Genomic DNA, 19,174 nt, shown 5'->3' with positions numbered 1-19,174 from the left:
TGTCGCGGCATGCTACCAGTGTTAAAGACTGCGATGGAGCTCCGTATGACACGGCAAACTGGCTGACACTGACGGCGGCGGTGCACAAATGCTGCGCAGCTAGTGCCATTCGACGGCCAACACCGCGGTTCCTGGTGTGTCCGCTGTGCCGTGCGTGTGATCATTGCTCGTACAGCTCTCTCGCAGTGTCCGGAGCAAGTATGGTGGGTCTGACACACCGGTGTCAATGTGTTCTTTTTTACATTTCCAGGAGTGTATATGCTTATTTTATAAGGTGTATGTATTAAGAATAAGATTACTATATTACATCACGTCGGGAATGAATTAAGGACAGTGCGATACTGATAGTCACAAATAGAACTTTTCTGTAGTTGCTGCGGAGTATAACGGGATTGTAACGCCAATAATGCTCCGTCAATAGTATCGCTTGGCCATTAGCCAACCAATATATTTTGAACTGTGGAAAGCGTAAATGAATACTTTCGATGAAGCACTTTTTTAACAGTGTCCACAACATTCGAAACGTCATGCAACACGCCCTCAACCTGTTTAGTGTAGTTCAACTGCAAGAGCTGTAAAGAAGCGGCGTGGCGTGGGACTGAGCTGTGAATGAACGCAAAGGCGAGTGACTCAGATAAAATGTATTCGCGTGACGTCCATTCCCTTTGAAATTGTTTAGGTCCATGCGTTTGTAATTCGCCCCGCTCGAGGTTCGGTCGCACTGTCCATCTGCCAAACAGGGGGATATCATTGCAGCAACAACAATGGGAAACCTTCCAGAATGTGATATTCACTCTGCAGCGAAGTGTGCGCTGACATGAAACTGCCTGGCAGATTAAAACTGTGTGCCGGACCGAGACTGGAACTCGGGACCTTTGCCTTTCGCGGGCAAGTGCTCTACCAACTAAGGTACCCAAGCACGACTCACGCCCAGTCCTCACAGCTCTACTTCCGCCAGTACCTCGCCTTCTACCTTCCAAACTTTACAGGCAAAGGTCCCGAGTTCGAGTCTCGGTCCGGCACACAGTTTTAATCTGCCAGGAAATTTCAGTGGGAAACTTTGCTTATAATAGCGCACTAGACTCGCATTCGGGAAGACCACTGTTCAAACACGTGTCCGGCCGTCCGCATTAGGGTTTTCCGTGATTTCCCTAAATGGCTTCAGGCAAACGTCAGGATGGTTCATTTGATAGGTCACGGCTGACTTCCCTCCCCATCCTTTCCTCATCCAAGAATGTGCCCCGTCTCCAATGACCTCATTGTCGACAGGACGTTAAACACTAGTCTCCTCTTCCTCTTCCGTGATTATAAGGAAGGTATTTGGGCGGTTACATCTGTTCCCAGGTAGTCTTGATTACAGTCCATACATACCGATACTCTGCTGAAGATTCGCAGTCGCAACTTATTCACACTTTCTGCTTGTCGGGCAGCTTTTGACGGATGGAGCTGGATGTTTCTTTCTTTTCCAAAAGGAGTGCTACTGAGCGTGTGGATACCCCATCTCACTACAGTGTCAACCATGCGTTGCTGTTCTCTTGTTATAGATAGTTATTCAGGTGAATCTCTCTGGGTTTTTCATCATTCAAATACATTACTCAGGCTTGACGTTTCCTGTTAAATAGTTACCCATTTATATAAGGATTGGGAATTACGTTACAGTTCTCCCACAAGTGTCCATTTTAGCCGCCTAACATCCGCATACATGTGGACTGTAGCGCACATGTGGTATCTTAATATTTAGACACATCTGTGAGCTGGTTGTTTTCTCTCTGCGTCTAACAGTCTTCCCACAAACCGGCTACATAATTTACCACCTGATGTTTTCTGCACAGTCATAACTGTACCACTAAGTGGACTACGTCTGTCAGTGTAGACTAGGTTTTTGCGTTCGCGTGTCCACACTTCAACACCTGACCTGCTGCCCAAGGGAAAATCAGCGATTTACCAAATTTTCTTAGAGGTATTAAGCAACCTAAAGACATGCGACTTGTAATAGCTGTAATTAGTAGTCAGTAAATGACGAAACTACCGATGTAACGTTGTTCAGCACACCGTTCTCAGTCAGCAGTAGAAATAACTCATCTATATATATATAAACAGAATTCATATACATAACACTCTGAATGCTCCGTTCCATTCAGGACATCAAATACTGGAATGTACAGTGCCATGAAATAGGGGTTGAAGCATAACCATCTGAAACCGAAAGAAAACAAGCGTAATGTTTACATATTATCACCAAAACGCCATATTCTCGTCGAAACATCCCTTCAGAGCCTTAGTACCTTAATGCATTTAATCCCGCTTGAAGTCCATAAAATTTAAAACCCCACTTTTATGTAACTATCTACGAACTGTGTGCCTATATGGTGGTGAAAGTGTGGGGTGTGGGAGGAATGCATTCACTGATAATGAAAAAACAAATAGGAGAAACTTACAATACTCACCGCAAGAATGTTTGGGTAAAATCGACAAAGACAAGAAGTCTGTGAAAAATTTACTGTTGTCTGTACCTCCATTGCTGTACACATATTATCCATGTAACAGATATTTTTGATAACATTTTTCCAAAAGAAGTTATAGTACAAATTGTGATAAAAAATGTATTAATGTATCTCATATTGGCTTTAGTGATAAAAATTTTCATTTTCCTAGAGCGTCACGAGCATTTCACAGACCATCACGACTTCCTAGTAACACTTTTTTCCTGATATATTCCAAGTATGTCAGCCGTAGTTCATATGTTATTAGAAGTCTTTAATGAATAACATTCTGAAATCATGGTGGCCCCATTACTCTAATTTCACGCAACTATGGGTGCGAGATCACTCCCTGTACTCAACTGGATGGACAGAGTTTCTGTATTTCAGAAAAAGGTAGATCTCTTTGAACCTAGGTCGTACTGTTTCATCTCTCTTCCAGCAATCGCACATCAGGTCATACAGTTCTGTCGGACAAATTGTTGGTTTGGGAAGGAACACCTGAAACAAAACAAAAAAATTAAAATCATACCAGCAACTAGAGCAGATTCAACCGGAAACTGTACAGCTTTATTTTCCAGATTTATAAGTGACGGACAAAAATAAATTTTGTTTGTACAGACATGAATCAATATTTGCGCTCATACTAGATTGGTAACTAAATTGCTGTCTGGCGAGTGCAAGTAACGAACAGAGCGTAGCAGCTTCCTGTTGAATATTTCTACGTAACATTATTGTGCAACACGTCTTGTTTTCGTCATACATTTATCTAAGAAAAGTAACTCTTTGCTCTCTAATGAAAAGGTCCCGACTCAGTAATATGCTATAGATCGCGAAGCTGAGAATTGGATTATTGATGTATTTGGAGAACCTAAGGCAAAGCAACTGAATCAGTTTGGTCCACTATTTGCTTACGGTTATAGTTAGAGCATGTGCTAAGGCATCTCAAAACCACTTCTAAGTGACCTGTGCAACGAAATCGATTGTGCAATAAAACTGAACATTATATCTCTACAGTTGTCTGGTGGAAACGTACTTTCTTGTCCAATAAAAACGGTCCTCCTGCACTTTGATCACGTCATTCTAGTTTTAGCTCCTTAGTCGCCCAGTTCCTAATTTACCTTTTATTCATTTACTCTGTCAATGTGTTTATCAGTTATTGTATGTGATTTTGTGTATTAGAAATTTCGTATAAGGATATCACTGACTCTGAGTTCATGCTCCAGTTAACAGGCTATCCGCAAAGTAAGCTACCTAGGCAGTCTAATGAGAAAGGTCGAGCACTGACGGAAACGAGTCCGCATAAATGAGTGAGGCAGGTCATGACTGCCGTAAAGTGGCACTTGACGTTTCCCTATGAGTCTATCAATGCCTTGGCGGCTGAAAATGGTATCATTCTTCTTTTTGTTCCGAACTGCAGGATCAGATAAATGGCAAATGCATAAAGGTAAAGGCTAATTAAAATTCATCGGCAGATCCATCCTTAACGATAGGACGTCATAAAAGAAATTTGGACTGCGTTCATATTTTCAGAACTTCGTCAAAATGGCCGTGAGAGCAGAGTGATGTGCAGGTCCTCACTGAATAAAAAACGAAATCCATATAAGCAGTGATTACAGTTCTTTAGCAGAAACAAAATAGCGAAAGTTTTGAACAAGATCGACATGGCTGATGAACAATGAGCTGGCTACTTTGTAATAGAAACTAGGCTGCATTCGCTGCATTGGCGTCGTATTGGATTTTTGGCAAGGCTACATTCAATCAGACAGTGTCGGTCTGTAAATAGGTGCGAATGGCGACTTTGATCCGAAAGACCATTCTTTCCGTTGAGTTCTTTCCTAGACGACCGAGCGGGATAGACTCGCTTTCAGAATGACCACGGTTCAGATCCTCCTTAGACCTTACAGATTTACTGAAAAAGTTTATTTTAATCTACAGTCGCAGTTTATTTATTCTCCGTACTGGCTACCGATTTCGGTACGCAATAACATCCTGAGGCCTTTCTTAAAACGTATAGGTAGCCTCTTACCACTTACTTTTACTTTCCAAGTAGATGCATTTTACGACAGTGCGCAGGGGGTAAGAGGCTACTGATACTTTTTAAGGATGGCCTGAAGGTGATACTGGTACTGTGTACCAAAACTGGTAGCCAGCAGGCAAAAAAAGAAATATATGTATATAATCGTCTGAATCAGTATTGTATTGCTCACTGTTCCACTGACAGTATATTGGAGGTATTTAACATCCGTATTTAGGTTTTCATTGATTTCTCTAATCACTTTTGGCAAATGCTTCGATTGTGATTTTGAAAGGACACGACTAATTTCCCTACTCACCCTTCTGTGGTGTGAACATGTGCTCAGCCCGTAATGATCTGGTTAAAGATGGAACGTTACCCACTAATCTTCCTTTCTTCCTTCTACTTTCCCTGATGTCAATAGGCAAACGCTGAACGGTATTACAAAAAAAGTGTTAATAGCAGCGGCTTCTTCAGTCCCAAATGTTTGCGTAACTCAGAAAAAGTGTTGTGCTACTCAGTAACACGTCTCCTGCTGGATTTGCACAAAGAGTTTCTGATGACCATTTTGTAGTCCTACTCTTGCTTGTATCTACTTTTCTATTTTTTAATAAACTGGAAAAGAGGATCCCTGATTTATATTTCCAAAGCTATGAAAAGATGAGGACGGCTTTAATGTGCTGGTTCCTATCATACCGGAAAGTTCTGAGACACACAAATCTAAACATTGATACGACCGTGTATCGTGAATACGGTAACAAATGGATCAACTCTGGTGTCTCAGCCAGAATCAGTGGATGTGGAGGGGGCGCCGGAAGAGATGGAAACTTGTTGAACGTAGCAGTCGTATCCCGCCGTCAGCATTGCGCTGCCACGGGCGCGGCCTTCAGCAGACATTCGGTCCCTGCAGTTAGTTACCACCGCAGTCGGGCACCTTAGTTTGTATACCGTAGCGTTAGCATTGACTGAAACACGGTCCAGTGCGTGCTTGTTTGGTACGGACTGTGATTTAGCTTTCCTCAAATGAGCGTTTCAATTTGATTAGCGACGGGATTATATGTTTTTCTCAGTCTTGCTAGAGTTTACTTACGGTCGCCTCCTGTCATGCGCGTTGCCTCTTATTTGCCTAATTGCCTCCGTTTACTTTGGAATTAATTTAGCTTAACTAAGTCAAGCGTGCAAGCTGGAAATAAACTGTTATTTCTGAGTGTGCTACTGCTGAAGTTTGTAGGATTGCCAATTTTGTCCCGTTTCCTGCCCAAGCAAACGTTACTATCTAGGTCTCGGCACACCTTTACTGCCCAACTCAAGCTCATTATCCTGGAAAGCAGCAGGGTTGCACATGTACCTGCAACTCGCTGCCGTAGTACATGTGCTCGGCGTTCTGGATGACCTCCTCGTTGGACAGGTGCTGGAAGGGCCGCTCACCCGCCAGACTCAGGATCTCCCACAGCGTCACGCCGAAGGCCCACACGCTGCTCGCTGGCGTGTACCGGTCCTGAGGCCAGAGAAAGTGCTAACTGTACACGAGTTGCGTCGTGCTATTGTGTAAAATCTCACATGGCTACATGAAAGGAAATGCAACATATTACAGTCGTCGTTTATGGAGTTAACAAACATTCGGATAATAATAGAATATATGCGTGTGCAGGCTTTCTCCCGAATTTCATATATGAAGTCACAACCCGTGAAGACTTCATATATAATAGAATATGTTCAGATCCGCGAAGATGTTGAAAATACAATCTAAGACAGGACGAAGGAATTATCCAAATGAGATGGAAATCGATAGCCGTGCTGTGCGTATACAGACAAACAAATGATTATTTCACAAAAACTGGATAACTTATTCAAAAGCAGGAGATACATAAACCAAGCAACTCAATAGCGAGTTGGTCCACCTCTGTTCCTTATGCAAGCAGTTAATCGGCTTGGCATCAGCTGATAAGAGTTGCCGGACGTCCATCAGCATCTACATCTACGTGGATAATCTGCAAATCACTCTTAAGCTCCTGGCAGAAGGTTCATAGAACCACCTTTACAATTCTCTATTATTCCAATCTCGTATTGCGCGTGGAAGGAATGAACACCTATATCTTTCCGTACGAGCTCTGATTTCCTTTATTTTATCGTGGTGATCGTTCCTCCCTATGTAGGTCGGTGTCAACAAAATATTTTCGTATTCGGAGGAGAAAGTTGGTGATTGGAATTTCGTGAGAAGATTCCATCGCAACGAAAAACGCCTTTCTTTCAATGATGTCCAGCCCAGATCCTGTGTCATTTCTGTGAAACTCTCTCCCATATTTCGCGATAATATAAAACGTGCTGCCTTTCTATGAACTTTTATCGATGTACTCCGTCACTCATATCTGGCAATGATCCCACATCGCGCAGCAGTATTCTAAAAGAGGACGGACAAGCTTATTGTAGGCAGCCCCCTTAGTAGGTCTTTCACATTTTTTAAGTGTGCTGCCAATAAAGCGTAGTCTTTGGTTAGCCTTTCCCACAACATTTTCTATGTGTTCCTTCCAATTTAAGTTGTTCGTAATTTTAATACATAGGTATTTAGTTGAATTTACGGCTTTTACATTAGACTGATTTATGGTGTAACTGAAGTTTAACGATTTCCTTTTAGCACTCATGTGGATGACCTTACACTTTTCGTTATTTAGGGACAATGAGCCAAATTCTGTCCAGTTAGGGTGTAAGACCGTCAAAATCCGAGCTGTTTAGAGGGCCCTGTCCATAACGCTCCAAACGTTCTCAGTTGTGGAGAGATCCGGTAACATTGCACGCCAGGGCAGGGTTCGGCAAGAATGAAGACAAGCAGTAGAAACTCTCACTGTGGGTGATAGGCATTTTGCTGCTGTGTAACCTCAGGATGATTTGCCATGAAGTGCAACAAACCGGGGCGTATAACTTAGTCTAAGTACGCTGTGCTGTAAGGTGCCGCAGACGACAGCCAAAGGGATCCTGCTATGAGGCGAAATGGCCCCCCAGAATCTCATTCCTGATTTTCGGGCAATTTGGCGGGTGACGCTCAGCTTGGTTCAAAATGGTTCAAATGGCTCTGAGCATCATGGGCCTTAACTTCTGAGGTCATCAGTCCCCTAGAACTTAGAACTACTTAAACCTAACTAACCTAAGGATATCACAGACATCCGTCCCCCAGGGCAGGATTGAACCTGCGACCGTAGCAATCGCGCGGTTCCAGACTGTAGCGCCTAGAATCCCTCGGCCACTCAGCTTGGTATCCCATATCTATCTCCAGGCACAACTTCGGTCTGGAATCCCATTGTCTTTAGTGCTGAGTCTCTTTTCTATCTGTGCCTCGATGACAAGGGAAGACGTGTCCCGACCGGACAGCGGTGGGATAAAAAGCTGAACGTCACACCCACATGGCCCGACAACCAGGAGTGATAGTATGGGATGCCATTTCTTTTCATAGCAGGATTACTTTTTTATCGTCAGCTAGGATATCCTTACAGAACAACGGTACGTCTACGATATTCCATACCCGATTTTGTTTCCCTTCGTGGCAGGCCATTCTGGGCTTATGTTTCAGCAAGATAATGTCTGATATCTATACCTACATCCACATCTACGTGACTACTCTGCTATTCACAATAATGTGGCTGGCAGAGGGTTCAGTGAACCACCTTCAGGCTGTCTCTCTACCGTTCCCCTCTCGAACGGCGTGCGGGAAAAATCGAGCACTTACATTTTCCTGTGCGAGCCATGATTTTGTCTTATTTTATCGTGATGATCATTTCTCCCAATGTAGGTCGGTGCCAACAGAATGTTTTCGCAATCAGAGGAGAAAGTAGGTGATTGAAATTTCATGGGAAGGTCCCGTATCAACGAAAAACGCCTTTGTTTTGATGATAGCTTCTCCAATTCACGTATCACGTCTGTGGCACTATATCCCCTACCTGGCGACAACACGAAACGAGCTTGCCTTCTTTGTACTTCTCCGTCAGTCCCATCTGATGCGGATCCCACACCGCAGAGAAATGCTCCAGAATTGGGCGGACAAGCGTGGTGTAAGCACTCACTTTAGTAGACCTGTTGCACCTTCTAAGTGTTCTGCCAATGAATCGCAATCTTTGGTTGGCTCTACCTATAACATTATCTACGTGATCGTTCCAATTTAGGGTATTTTTAATTGTAATCGCTAAATATTTAGTTGAATTTACAGCCTTCAGATGTGTGTGACTTATCGCGTAGTCGAAATTTGGCGGATTTTTTTTAGTACTCATGTGAATAACATCGCACTTTTCTTTATTCAGGGTCAACTGCCACTTTTTGCACCATACAGATGTCGTCCCTAAATCATTTTGCAATTCGTTTAGGTCATTTGAAAACAGTCGAAGGCAGATACTCAGATTGTCTCCTACGTCGTTAATACAGATCAGCAACAATAGAGGGCCAATACGCTTCCTTGGGGAACGCCGCATAATATTTCTGTTTTACGCGATGACTTTCCGTCTATTACTACGAACTGTGACCTTTCCGACAGGAAATCAAGAATCCAGTCATACAACTGAGGCGATATTCCATAGGCACGCAGTTTGGTTAGAAGACGCTTGCGAGGAATGTTGTCGAAAGCCTTCTGGAAATCTAAGAAAATGGGATCAATTTGACATCCCCTGTCGATAACACTCATTACTTCATGAGTATAAAGGGATAGTTGTGTTTCGCAAGAACGATATTTTCTGAATCCGTGATGATTACGTGTCAATAAAACGTTTCTTCGAGGTACCGTACCTCATAATGTTCGAATACAGTGTACGTCCCAAAATCCTACTGCAAATCGACATGAGTGATATCGGTCTGTAATTCAACGGATTACTCCTTTTTGTCTATTGGTGTGACCTGAGCTGTTTTCCAGTCTTTAGGTACGGATCTTCCTGTGAACGAACGGTTGTATATAATTGCCAAATATGGAGCTATTTTATCACCATACTCTGAGACGAACCTGAGTAGTGTACAATCTAGGCCGGAAACCTAAATTTTATTAAGTGATTTAAGCTGCTTTGCGACACCGAGGATATCTATTTCTATGTTTCTCATCTTGGCAGTTGTTCTTGATTGGAACTTGGGAATATTTACTTCGTCTTCTTTGGTGCAGGAGTTTCGGAAAACGGTGTTCAATAACTCTGCTTTAGTGGCACTGTCATCAGTGACTTCATCGTTGTTATCGAGCAATGAAGGTATTAATTGCGTCTTGCCACTGGTGTGCTATATGTATGACCAGAATCTCTTTGCAATTTCTGCCTTATTTCGTGACAGAGTTTCGTTTCGGAAATTATTAAAAACATCTCGCATTGAAGTACGCGCTGTATTTCGAACTTCTGCAAAACTTTGGCAGTCTTCGGGATTTTGTGTTCTTTTAAATTTGGCATGCTTTTATCGCTGCTTTTAAATCAGCGATCTGATCTGTTTTGTGTACGATGGGGGGTCAGTACCATTCCTTATTAATTTATGTGGTATATGTCTCTCAATTGCTGTCGATACTATCTCTCTGAAAACATTCCACAACCTTTCTACGCTTACATGATCTGATCAAAAGGAGTGCAGACTGTCTCTTAAAACGATGTTAAGAGCATTTTTATCAGCTTTTTTAAAAACTTATATTCTTTGTGTTTCTTTTTGATGGTTGTAGGAGTTACGGTATTCGGCCTAGCAGCTACTGCATTGTGGTCGCTAATCCCTGTATTCGTCACGATACTCACTATTTGTCGTGGATTATTTGTTGCTAAGAGGTCAAGTATGCTTTCGCAACAGTTTACGCATCGACTGGGCTCATGAACTAATTTTTCCTACACGGTGAGAGTTCCTACTGCGTCTCTTCCTGCTTGTCAAATCCTACTTCGGCCAGGAGTGTCACTCGATCTCTTCCCAAATGAGAACGTTTGTCACATTTTGGACAAGGCCCTCTAACCAGCTCGGAATTTTGCCGATCTAAGGCACCAGTTGGATATAATTTGGCAAAATATCTCTAAGGGTATATCCAACAATTCTGTGAATCAATTCCTCCTAGCATTAGGGCCAGAGGTGGACCAGCGCGTTATTGAGTTGCTCAATTTGTGATGCTCATTCTCTTGAATGACTGATCCTATTTTTCCGAAATTGTAATCATTTGTTTGCCTATAGATGTACATCACATCTACTGATTTCAGCCCCATTCGGATAACACCTTCGCGGCGCGTCGTTCGTATTTTTGTCTTACAGTGCTTATCTACAGTTTCTAGTATATTACAATGTAGGAGAAAATTTTAGAATTTTCGTCGCGAATTTAGTGTTGGATGAAATATCAGGCTTGCAGCTAGTCGCCGACAACTGCTCACTATGATATTAGTTTCTTTGCATAAAGTTGTACTTAGAAGCGACAAAGATCATAGATATGAAGTTTCATCTAGATGAAGGAAGTTAGAGCAGGACAATATAAGCTATCATACCAGTACGCTATTGCCATAATTTCTGTATTGTACCGAAACGCTGAAGAGTGCCTGCGGACAATAGTTCTACCGACTTCGAACGAAGATAAAGGAAATTTAATACTAAAATCTCTTGAACAATGAGATATTAGAATCAGAGAGAATTCTCTCGAATTCATGTCCAGTCCCTTTAGGCGTTACGTAATATCGACATTAAGTTTGGCGATAATTTTAACATTTCAAATAAATATCCATTTTTCTACTCGATGTTGTGGTGATTACTGCGGAAAGTTTATTTAGTTTCCGAAAAGAGCCAGGTTAAAATCCCTATACAACCACACAAGTTCAGGTAAACTGATTTCCCTAAATAAAAATTTGTCTTACCTGTTGCTGATTTCTAATAACTTTTTCTAAGCCTACGATATTCCTATAATAGGTCAATGTAATCTTCATACCATTCCTTTTGAGTGTATCACTAGTGTTCCTAAACATTTATGTACTGTTGTGAAATATCTTACCAGTAATATGCTCTCCCAAGGCAACCATCGGATTGGAACTGGAGCAGGTCCACCAACTTGGTAGTAGTCCTTTTTGTAGAGGTCGCAGCCCATAGCCAGGTCTGCGACTTTCACTACGTACCCGCGGCCGAGCAAGCAATTTCTGTTAACATTCAAAAATACATGTTAGTAGTATTATCAATAATGAAGAAGATTATTTAGCAATTCGGTTAGTTGAAGTGATATTTTGCTACATCCAGATGAGATAACACAATCCTTGGTATCGATAGTAGCCTGAAATCTATTGTTCGAAAATAAGAAAATTTTGCCTTAAGTATAGAAATAGTTCGTAGTCAAACGTCAAATGGTATAGCTAAGTAATAACTTGATGTATTGTTTCCAAAGTTACTAAACTACATTATCAAGATTACAGTATTATCTGAAGAACACCACCTGGAAGAATAACTACCCTCTACCTCTAAGAAACATCTACACCTAATGGTGTGTGGCGGACAGTACTTTTTGTACTACTAACAGAGCCCTCCAAACCTGTTCCATTCGCGAATAGCGCGTGGGAAGGATGATAGTCGGTAAGTGTTTGTATTGGGTCTAATTTCTCGAATTTTCTGCTCATGGTCATTACGCGAGACATATGTAGGGGGAAGTAATATGTTTCCTACTCATCCCGGAAAGTGCTTTCTCGATATTTCAGTAGTAAATCTCTCATTGATGTACAACGTCTCGCTTGTAACGTCTGCCAGTGGAATTTGTTGAACATCTCCGTAACGTCTCTTGTTCCGAATAAACGATCCGGTGACGAAACGTGCCGCTCTTCGTTGGATATTTTGTATCTCTTCTACAGTTCTATCTGGTAGGGGTCCCATATAGATGAACAATATTCAAGAATAGGTCGAACAAGCGCCTTCTAAGCCACTTCTTTCGTGAATGAGTTACATTTCCTTAAGATTCCTCCTATGAATCTGAGTCTGGTATCTCCTTTTCCCAGTATTTGCTTTGTATGGTCTTTCTACTTAAGGTCGCTCCGGATAATTACTCGTACATATTTTAAGACAGATATTGTTTGCACCAGTTTGACATCAGTAGTGTATCCATACAGTAGTGGATTTCCTTTCCTACGTAGGCGCAATATATTACATTTATTTACGTTCAGGGTCAACTGCCAGACCTTGCACCTCTAATCAGTTATCTGGGGCTAGTTCTACTAATCGTTATTATCTTCTAGCGTTGCTACTTTGTTATAGACAACCTATCATCGGCGAGCAACCTTAGAGAGCATCCGATGCATTTTAGTACATAATTTGTGTATATTGTAAACCCTATCGGTCCTGTGTCCTCGGAGTCTTTCGCGAAGGCATACATGAATAAAATTTTCTCGGTTTTCCAGTCGCGTCAATTCAAATAAAATGCTCGAGCTTTCGATGGTCATCTCCGCCATCGTCGTCAGGAGGTCACTGACTGCCGGGGCTGTTACGGAATCATTAAGTTGTTCCATCACGTCCTAACGACAACGTACTTTTTGTACTGCGATGAATATTATGAGATGACTGACGGCACAGCCATGGGATCACCACTGTCTCCAGCAGTCGCAAATTTTTTCATGGAGCACTTTGAGGAGCAGGCTCTAAAAACTGCGACATTACGGCCATCTTGCTTTCTACGATACGTTGATGACACCTTCCTGATATGGCCTCATGGTGAAGATACACTACAGCAGTTCGTCGATCATATGAATGGTGTCCATCCCAACATTAAATTTACTGTCGAGATGGAGAAGCACGGCAAGCTACCATTCTTGGATGTTTTGGTTGAGCGGAAGGCAGGAGGCCAGCTTGGTCACTCAGTGTACCGGAAACCAACACACACTGATCGGTACTTGAAGACCAATAGTTTCCACCATCCTGTACACAAGAAATCTCTCCTTAACACGTTGGTTCATAGAGCCAACATTATCTCTGACGAGGACCACCTACAGTCTGAATTGCAGAACTTAAAACGTGTTTTCGGGGAAAATGGATATAGCAAAAAAGACATCGCAAACGCTTTCAAGGGCCGACGACGAAAGACAGCTGGTGAATCAGAAGAAGAGGCCAAACGGACTGTATTCCTGCCATACTGTGGAGCAACTAGCAGTAAGTTAGGACGTCTGCTGCAGAAACATGGGCTAAGAGCAGTGTTCCGGCCCGCCCCCAAGATACGAGTGTCCGAGTGTCCGGTGTGTATGGTGTACCCTGTGAATGTGGCAGCATGTACATTGGACAGACAATTCGCACGGTTGCGGAGCGCTGTACTGAGCACAAGCGCCATATAAAACAAAGGGAGCTTGACAAGTCGGCCATAGCGGAGCATTGCCTAGAAAACGGACATAAGATACAGTTCGAAAATACTTAAGTGCTGGCTCATGCTTCTACATATTTGGACTCCGTTATAAAGGAAGCGGCCGAGATTCGCCTAAACAGAAATAATTTCAACCGAGACCAGGGATAGACACTTAGCAGGGCATGGGGACGGACGTTGGACATCGAAAGAAAGCAGAGAAAGATGCGCGACGCGGGAGCGGCAGTTTCAAACGTGGCGCCTCCCCCTGGCACCACCTGACGTCACCGGTGCTGCCACGAGCTGCCCGGGTCCACTTACGCGCGCGTGCCACATTGGATCGATCTGATTGGCTGCTGATGATGTCATCATGCCTATATAAGCGAGAAACCGTAGTAGCCCCGGCAGTCAGTGAACTCCTGACGACGATGGCTGAGATGGCCATCGAAAGCTCGAGCATTTTATTTGAATTGACGCGGCTGGAAAACCGAGAAAATTTTATTCCTATCGGTCCTATCACACTTCCTTGGGGTACACCGGAAATTACCTTTACATCTGTCGATTTTGTTCCGTTAAGAGCGACATGTTGAGGTCTGTCTGCAAGAAAGTCTTGAATCCAGTCACAAATTTGTTCCGATACTCGATGAGATCTTATTTTTTGATTAAACGGCAGTGCAAGACGGTGTCGAATGCCTTCCTGAAGTCAGGTAACACGGCATCAACCTGAGCGCCATTGTCTACGGCACTGTGGACGCCATGGAGGAACAGAGGGAGCTGAGCTTCGCAGGATCTCTGTTTGCAGAAGCCATGGTGATTTTTATAGAGGAGATTTTCCTTCTCCAAGAACGTCATGTTTCTTTAGCTTAAAACACGTTCCATAATTCTACACCAGACTGACGTCAATGATATAGGCCTATAATTGTGTGCACCTGTTCTACGGCCCTTCTTAAAAACGGGAATGACCTGCGCTTTCGTTCAGTCGATAGGCATCCATTGTTGCTCAAGCGATCTACGATGAATTACTGCTAGAAGTGGAGCAAGTTCTTTTCTATAATCTTTATGGAATCTTATAGGTATCTCATCTGGTCCTGACGCCTTTCCACTACTAAGGGATGGTAGTTGTTTTTCTATTCCGTGATCGTTTATCTCAATATCTGCAGTTTTGACGTTCATACGACCATAGAAGGGAAAGACCGTGTTACGGTCTTCCGCGGCGAAACAATTTTGGAAGACCGTATTCAGTATTTCGGCCCTCTCTCTGTCACCTTCCGTTTCGGTGCCAGTGTGGTTACTGATTGAATGAATAGATGATTTTGGCCCAGTTACTGATTTTACATACGACCAAAACCTCTTACTATTTTTACTTAGATTTATTGACAAAGCTTTACTTTCAAAGTAATCGCAAACTTCTATCATTGCTCTCCTTACGCTCATTGTCGCTTTGTTCATCTTATTTTGTCAGCTAGGTTTTTACTTAGCTTGAATCTGAGGTGAAGTTCTCTTTTCCATTTGTTTTCCATAGCTCCGTTCTCATCACCGAATACTTGATGCGGACTGCTCAGATACTCTGAAATTTGTAACCTGTCACTCTTGCTGAGCAAAAGTATCTTCCTGCCTTTCTTAACAACCCTTTGTGACACTCGTTGTCACAGATGCCTTACGATCACTGATACAATCCACTACATTAACTGATTTGATAATTTCAGCAATGTTTGTTGCCAGGGGGTCTAAGACGTTATCCTTATGGGTTGGTTCTCTAACTATCTGCTCAACGTAATTTTCGGACAAGATATCCAGATCAATGTTAGACGAATCCTTGTCTCTGGCACGAGTTTTGATAGTATGACACTCCAAATCTATACCTGGCAAGTTGAAGTCACTGCCTATTACAACGTCATGATCTGGAAAATTACTAACTATATTCTGCAAGTTCTGTCCGAAGCGCTCTACCACAAGAGCTTCTGACCCTGGCGGCCTATAACAGCATCCGACTACTATTTTGGACGTATCTTTGATACTTACCTTCACCCTGATTAATTCACAAGCGGAATCCGTGATAACTTCGCTAGATTTTAACGATTTCTTTATGCAAGAAATACGGCGCCACCATTGGCGTCTAACCTATCCTTACGATAAATATTCCAATCGGAACTTAGGATTTCGTTGTCCTTATTGTCCGGTTTCAATCAACATTCTGATCCTAATACTATCTGTGCTTTATAATCTTCAGTTAGCGACACTAATTCTGGGACCTTTCCTTGGATGCTCGTGCAGTTTACTAAAATCATTTCTCTGGGGACATTGTGACTAATTTATCAGGCACATTGTCTTTGAATTCAAGGTAGGATTTCTCTAACCTAAAAAAGCCCCATGTACTCCGCTACGCTGATACTCGCTTCCTGCTTGTAGTGCACGCCAGACCTATTAAGGGAGCCCCAGCAATTGGGAAACCAGAAATTCTATACCCAATAGCGGAGGTCGAGAAATTCGCATCCGATACATATTCATTCACTATCAGGTGAAGAGCTTTTCACTTCCACCTCGTCAAATGCACAGATGTTGATAACAGAGAAGTATTGCCATTTTGAAGAAAAAGAGTATTATAACGCATAGTGGGCCACTGACTCAACTAAGCATTCATGACTTTTGCTCGATTTCATGAAGATGGGAACCGTTATAACCATCTTATTGAGCTATATCCACAGTTCATAGATGATATATAACGCATTTGTTGTTAAAATTTATTAACTACAGCGAAAAAAATATGTTCTTGATAATAATAACTCGTTGATAAGATGTTATATTTGGACCAATGTCTACTGAACAAAACTTGCAAATTTCTAATTTTTGTTGCACCAGATAATCTGTTACTAATATTCTACCTGCGATAAAAGTATAACTTACGCAGTGGACTGCGGGCAAAATTAATGACGCCACGAATGACACCGCTCATTAATATTTATCCACCATTGTGAAATTAGCTTAGTATCTGACCTAGTTAAGGTTCAATGAGAGATCATTATCAAGATATTTACTTTGAACAAATCTCCCACGCCGTTTAAAGACCATCAAAAGATCACACTCTGTCTGCAGAAATTTGCTAGAGTGAAATAAATACATTTAGACTACTATCAGACTCTTGAAAGTTATGTGAATGGATAATAACGAGAAAAGTTGAACTGGAATATTAGACCACCTTCGGTCGACTGCAACATCAAATAGGACTCAGTAATCCAGATTTTGAACAAGTATTCACCCTAAAGAGCACTTATAGTTTCGATTTATTAACGTTTGGAAACTTAAGTGTCTGTACGATGGTTATAGAAGTATCGAGAAAATTTTCTAACAGCAGTATGCACTCATGAACAGCTGGACAATCTATGTTGTAAATGGAGCGCCTATATCTCCGCATCGAATAGAATGATTCATCGTGTCAAATAACTGGGATATCGAAAAACTGCCATTCAGGGTGTCACTGGATGCAGACGTGTAGCCGTGCGGTCTGGGGCGTCTTGTCACGGTTCGCGCGGCTCTCCCCGTCGAAGTTCGGGTCCTCCCTCGAGCGTGGGTTTGTGTGTTGTCCTTAGCGTAAGTTACTTTAGGTTACATTAAGTAGCATGTAAGCCTAGGGACCGATGGCCTCAGCAGTTTGGTCCCATAGTCCTTATCACATATTCCCATTTCCGCAGACGCGCAATATCATTGCATGTAATCGTAGCTGGAAGGTTGGAGACCGAGAGGTGATACGCCCCATATCTCGTCGTCATGCAGGAATCGAACATACCAGGAGCCACCCAGTAGCTCAAGAAAAAGCCGCCGTCGACAGAACGTTCAGCGTTGGGCAATGATGTTCTTATCAGTTAGTTTACTCTACGAGGAAAGCCACAACGAGGTGCGTCACATTTGTCAACATGTCACAGTTTAAGCAGGTGGTACGGGCATTGGCGTTGAAAGGACATCCACGTGGTGTTATATTTGGCACTGGATCTACCCATCGTCACGCGTGAGCAATAAATCATGCGTCCGTTTTTTCGCCTTTAGCTTTTAACAGCAGGTAATCAATGTTCCAAGCTACGTTACAGAATTAATAAGGTATTCTGGAAAGATTATACTACACTAGCAAATATTCCTTTCTGAGTGACCTAGGGGCTTGAGACCCTGTTTGTCTTTAATATGGATTTCTGCTAAATACTTAATAATAATCTTATCAATACCACGTAACATGTTTCCCCTATTTTCAACATTATACGTGTTTTGAATGCTGTTCTACAAAATGTCGCTATAAAGAAAGTTTTAAACTGTAGAACCAAATCATCATATTCTATTGTTGGACATTTGTGACCCAGAGGCATCTTCCTGATTTGCACCAACAATAAATCTACGTTGCTATATTTAAAAATGTCAAGGGAGTGAACCGTATACTTTACGATTTGTTTACAGATGTAATGAGTACCTTACCTTGCAGCCAGATCTTTGTGAACGAGGTTTCTTGATTCCAGGTACTTCATTCCAGACGCTATCTGCGTTGCCATGGAGGTAAGGCACTCAATGCTGTAATACAGAAATGTAAATATTATTCGAATAAATGGGACTCTCTTTCACAATGAACGAATGGACAGTGTTTCGCTAGATGTATCTGGCAGGTCGAATGTAAAAAAAATGTTCCATTGTAAAAGTCACCTAATTCCTGTAAATTCCAGGGAGGAGGGCGATGAGCATTGATTCCCTCCAATTGGCATGGTGAAGAGATATCGGGATACATCATACCACACAACGCTCTGCCACTGCACCAACGTACAGTGCCGATGGTCACCTACCCACTTCAGTCGTAGTTGCCGATGTCGTGATGTTATCATTGCCATATGAATGGGGCGTCGGCTGCGGAGGCCCATCGTTGGATGTGTTCGGTGCACTGTGTGTTCTGACACACTTGTACTCTGCCCAGCATTAATATCTGATGTTTGTTCCGCCAGTTTCAGTGTCTATCCTGTTTTATCAATCAGCCAAAGCTGCAACGTCCGACAACAGTAACGAAGGGTGACCGCCCAACCTACGTCGTCTGGACCTGCTTTCACCTTGGTCTCGCCACGCGTTGAACACACCCACTACAGCCCTCCTCGAACACCCGACAACTCGTGCAGTTTCCGAAATGCTCGTGTAGAGCCTCCGGGTCATCACAACCTGCCCTCTGTCATACTCAGATAGATCGCGCACCTTCCACACTCTACACACGGATAGCTCGCTCACTGCTATTACGTGCACCGTCTGTGTGTCTTGACTACCAGTCATTCGTCGCCAGGTGATGTTGCTATGGCCTGGACGGGTTTATATCGATAGTAGGTTGGTAGTCATAATGTTCTGATAGATCAGTGTATATTTTTTCTCATATCAACGTTCCTCTTTTCC

At 42.6% G+C, this 19,174-nt stretch overlaps 1 protein-coding gene across 1 annotated transcript in view; it reads right to left on the bottom strand.

The window, feature by feature from the left end:
* Positions 1-2,485: 2,485 nt before the first annotated feature.
* Positions 2,486-19,174, bottom strand: part of LOC126119508 (discoidin domain-containing receptor 2-like) — a 306,612-nt gene continuing 289,923 nt past the window's right edge. The window contains exons 16-19 of the mRNA XM_049915069.1: positions 18,227-18,319; positions 11,456-11,597; positions 5,846-5,995; positions 2,486-2,981 (exon numbers count right to left, since the gene is read on the bottom strand). Of these exons, the coding sequence (XP_049771026.1) occupies positions 2,826-2,981; positions 5,846-5,995; positions 11,456-11,597; positions 18,227-18,319 (541 nt within the window). The 3' untranslated portion in view covers positions 2,486-2,825. The remainder of the gene's footprint in view (positions 2,982-5,845; positions 5,996-11,455; positions 11,598-18,226; positions 18,320-19,174) is intronic.

The sequence above is a fragment of the Schistocerca cancellata genome, chromosome 1 (assembly GCF_023864275.1).
Source record: "Schistocerca cancellata isolate TAMUIC-IGC-003103 chromosome 1, iqSchCanc2.1, whole genome shotgun sequence".
Classification (NCBI taxonomy): domain Eukaryota; kingdom Metazoa; phylum Arthropoda; class Insecta; order Orthoptera; family Acrididae; genus Schistocerca; species Schistocerca cancellata.
The sequence above is the reverse complement of the archived record's forward strand: the minus strand, read 5'-3'. Positions and strand labels throughout refer to the sequence as shown.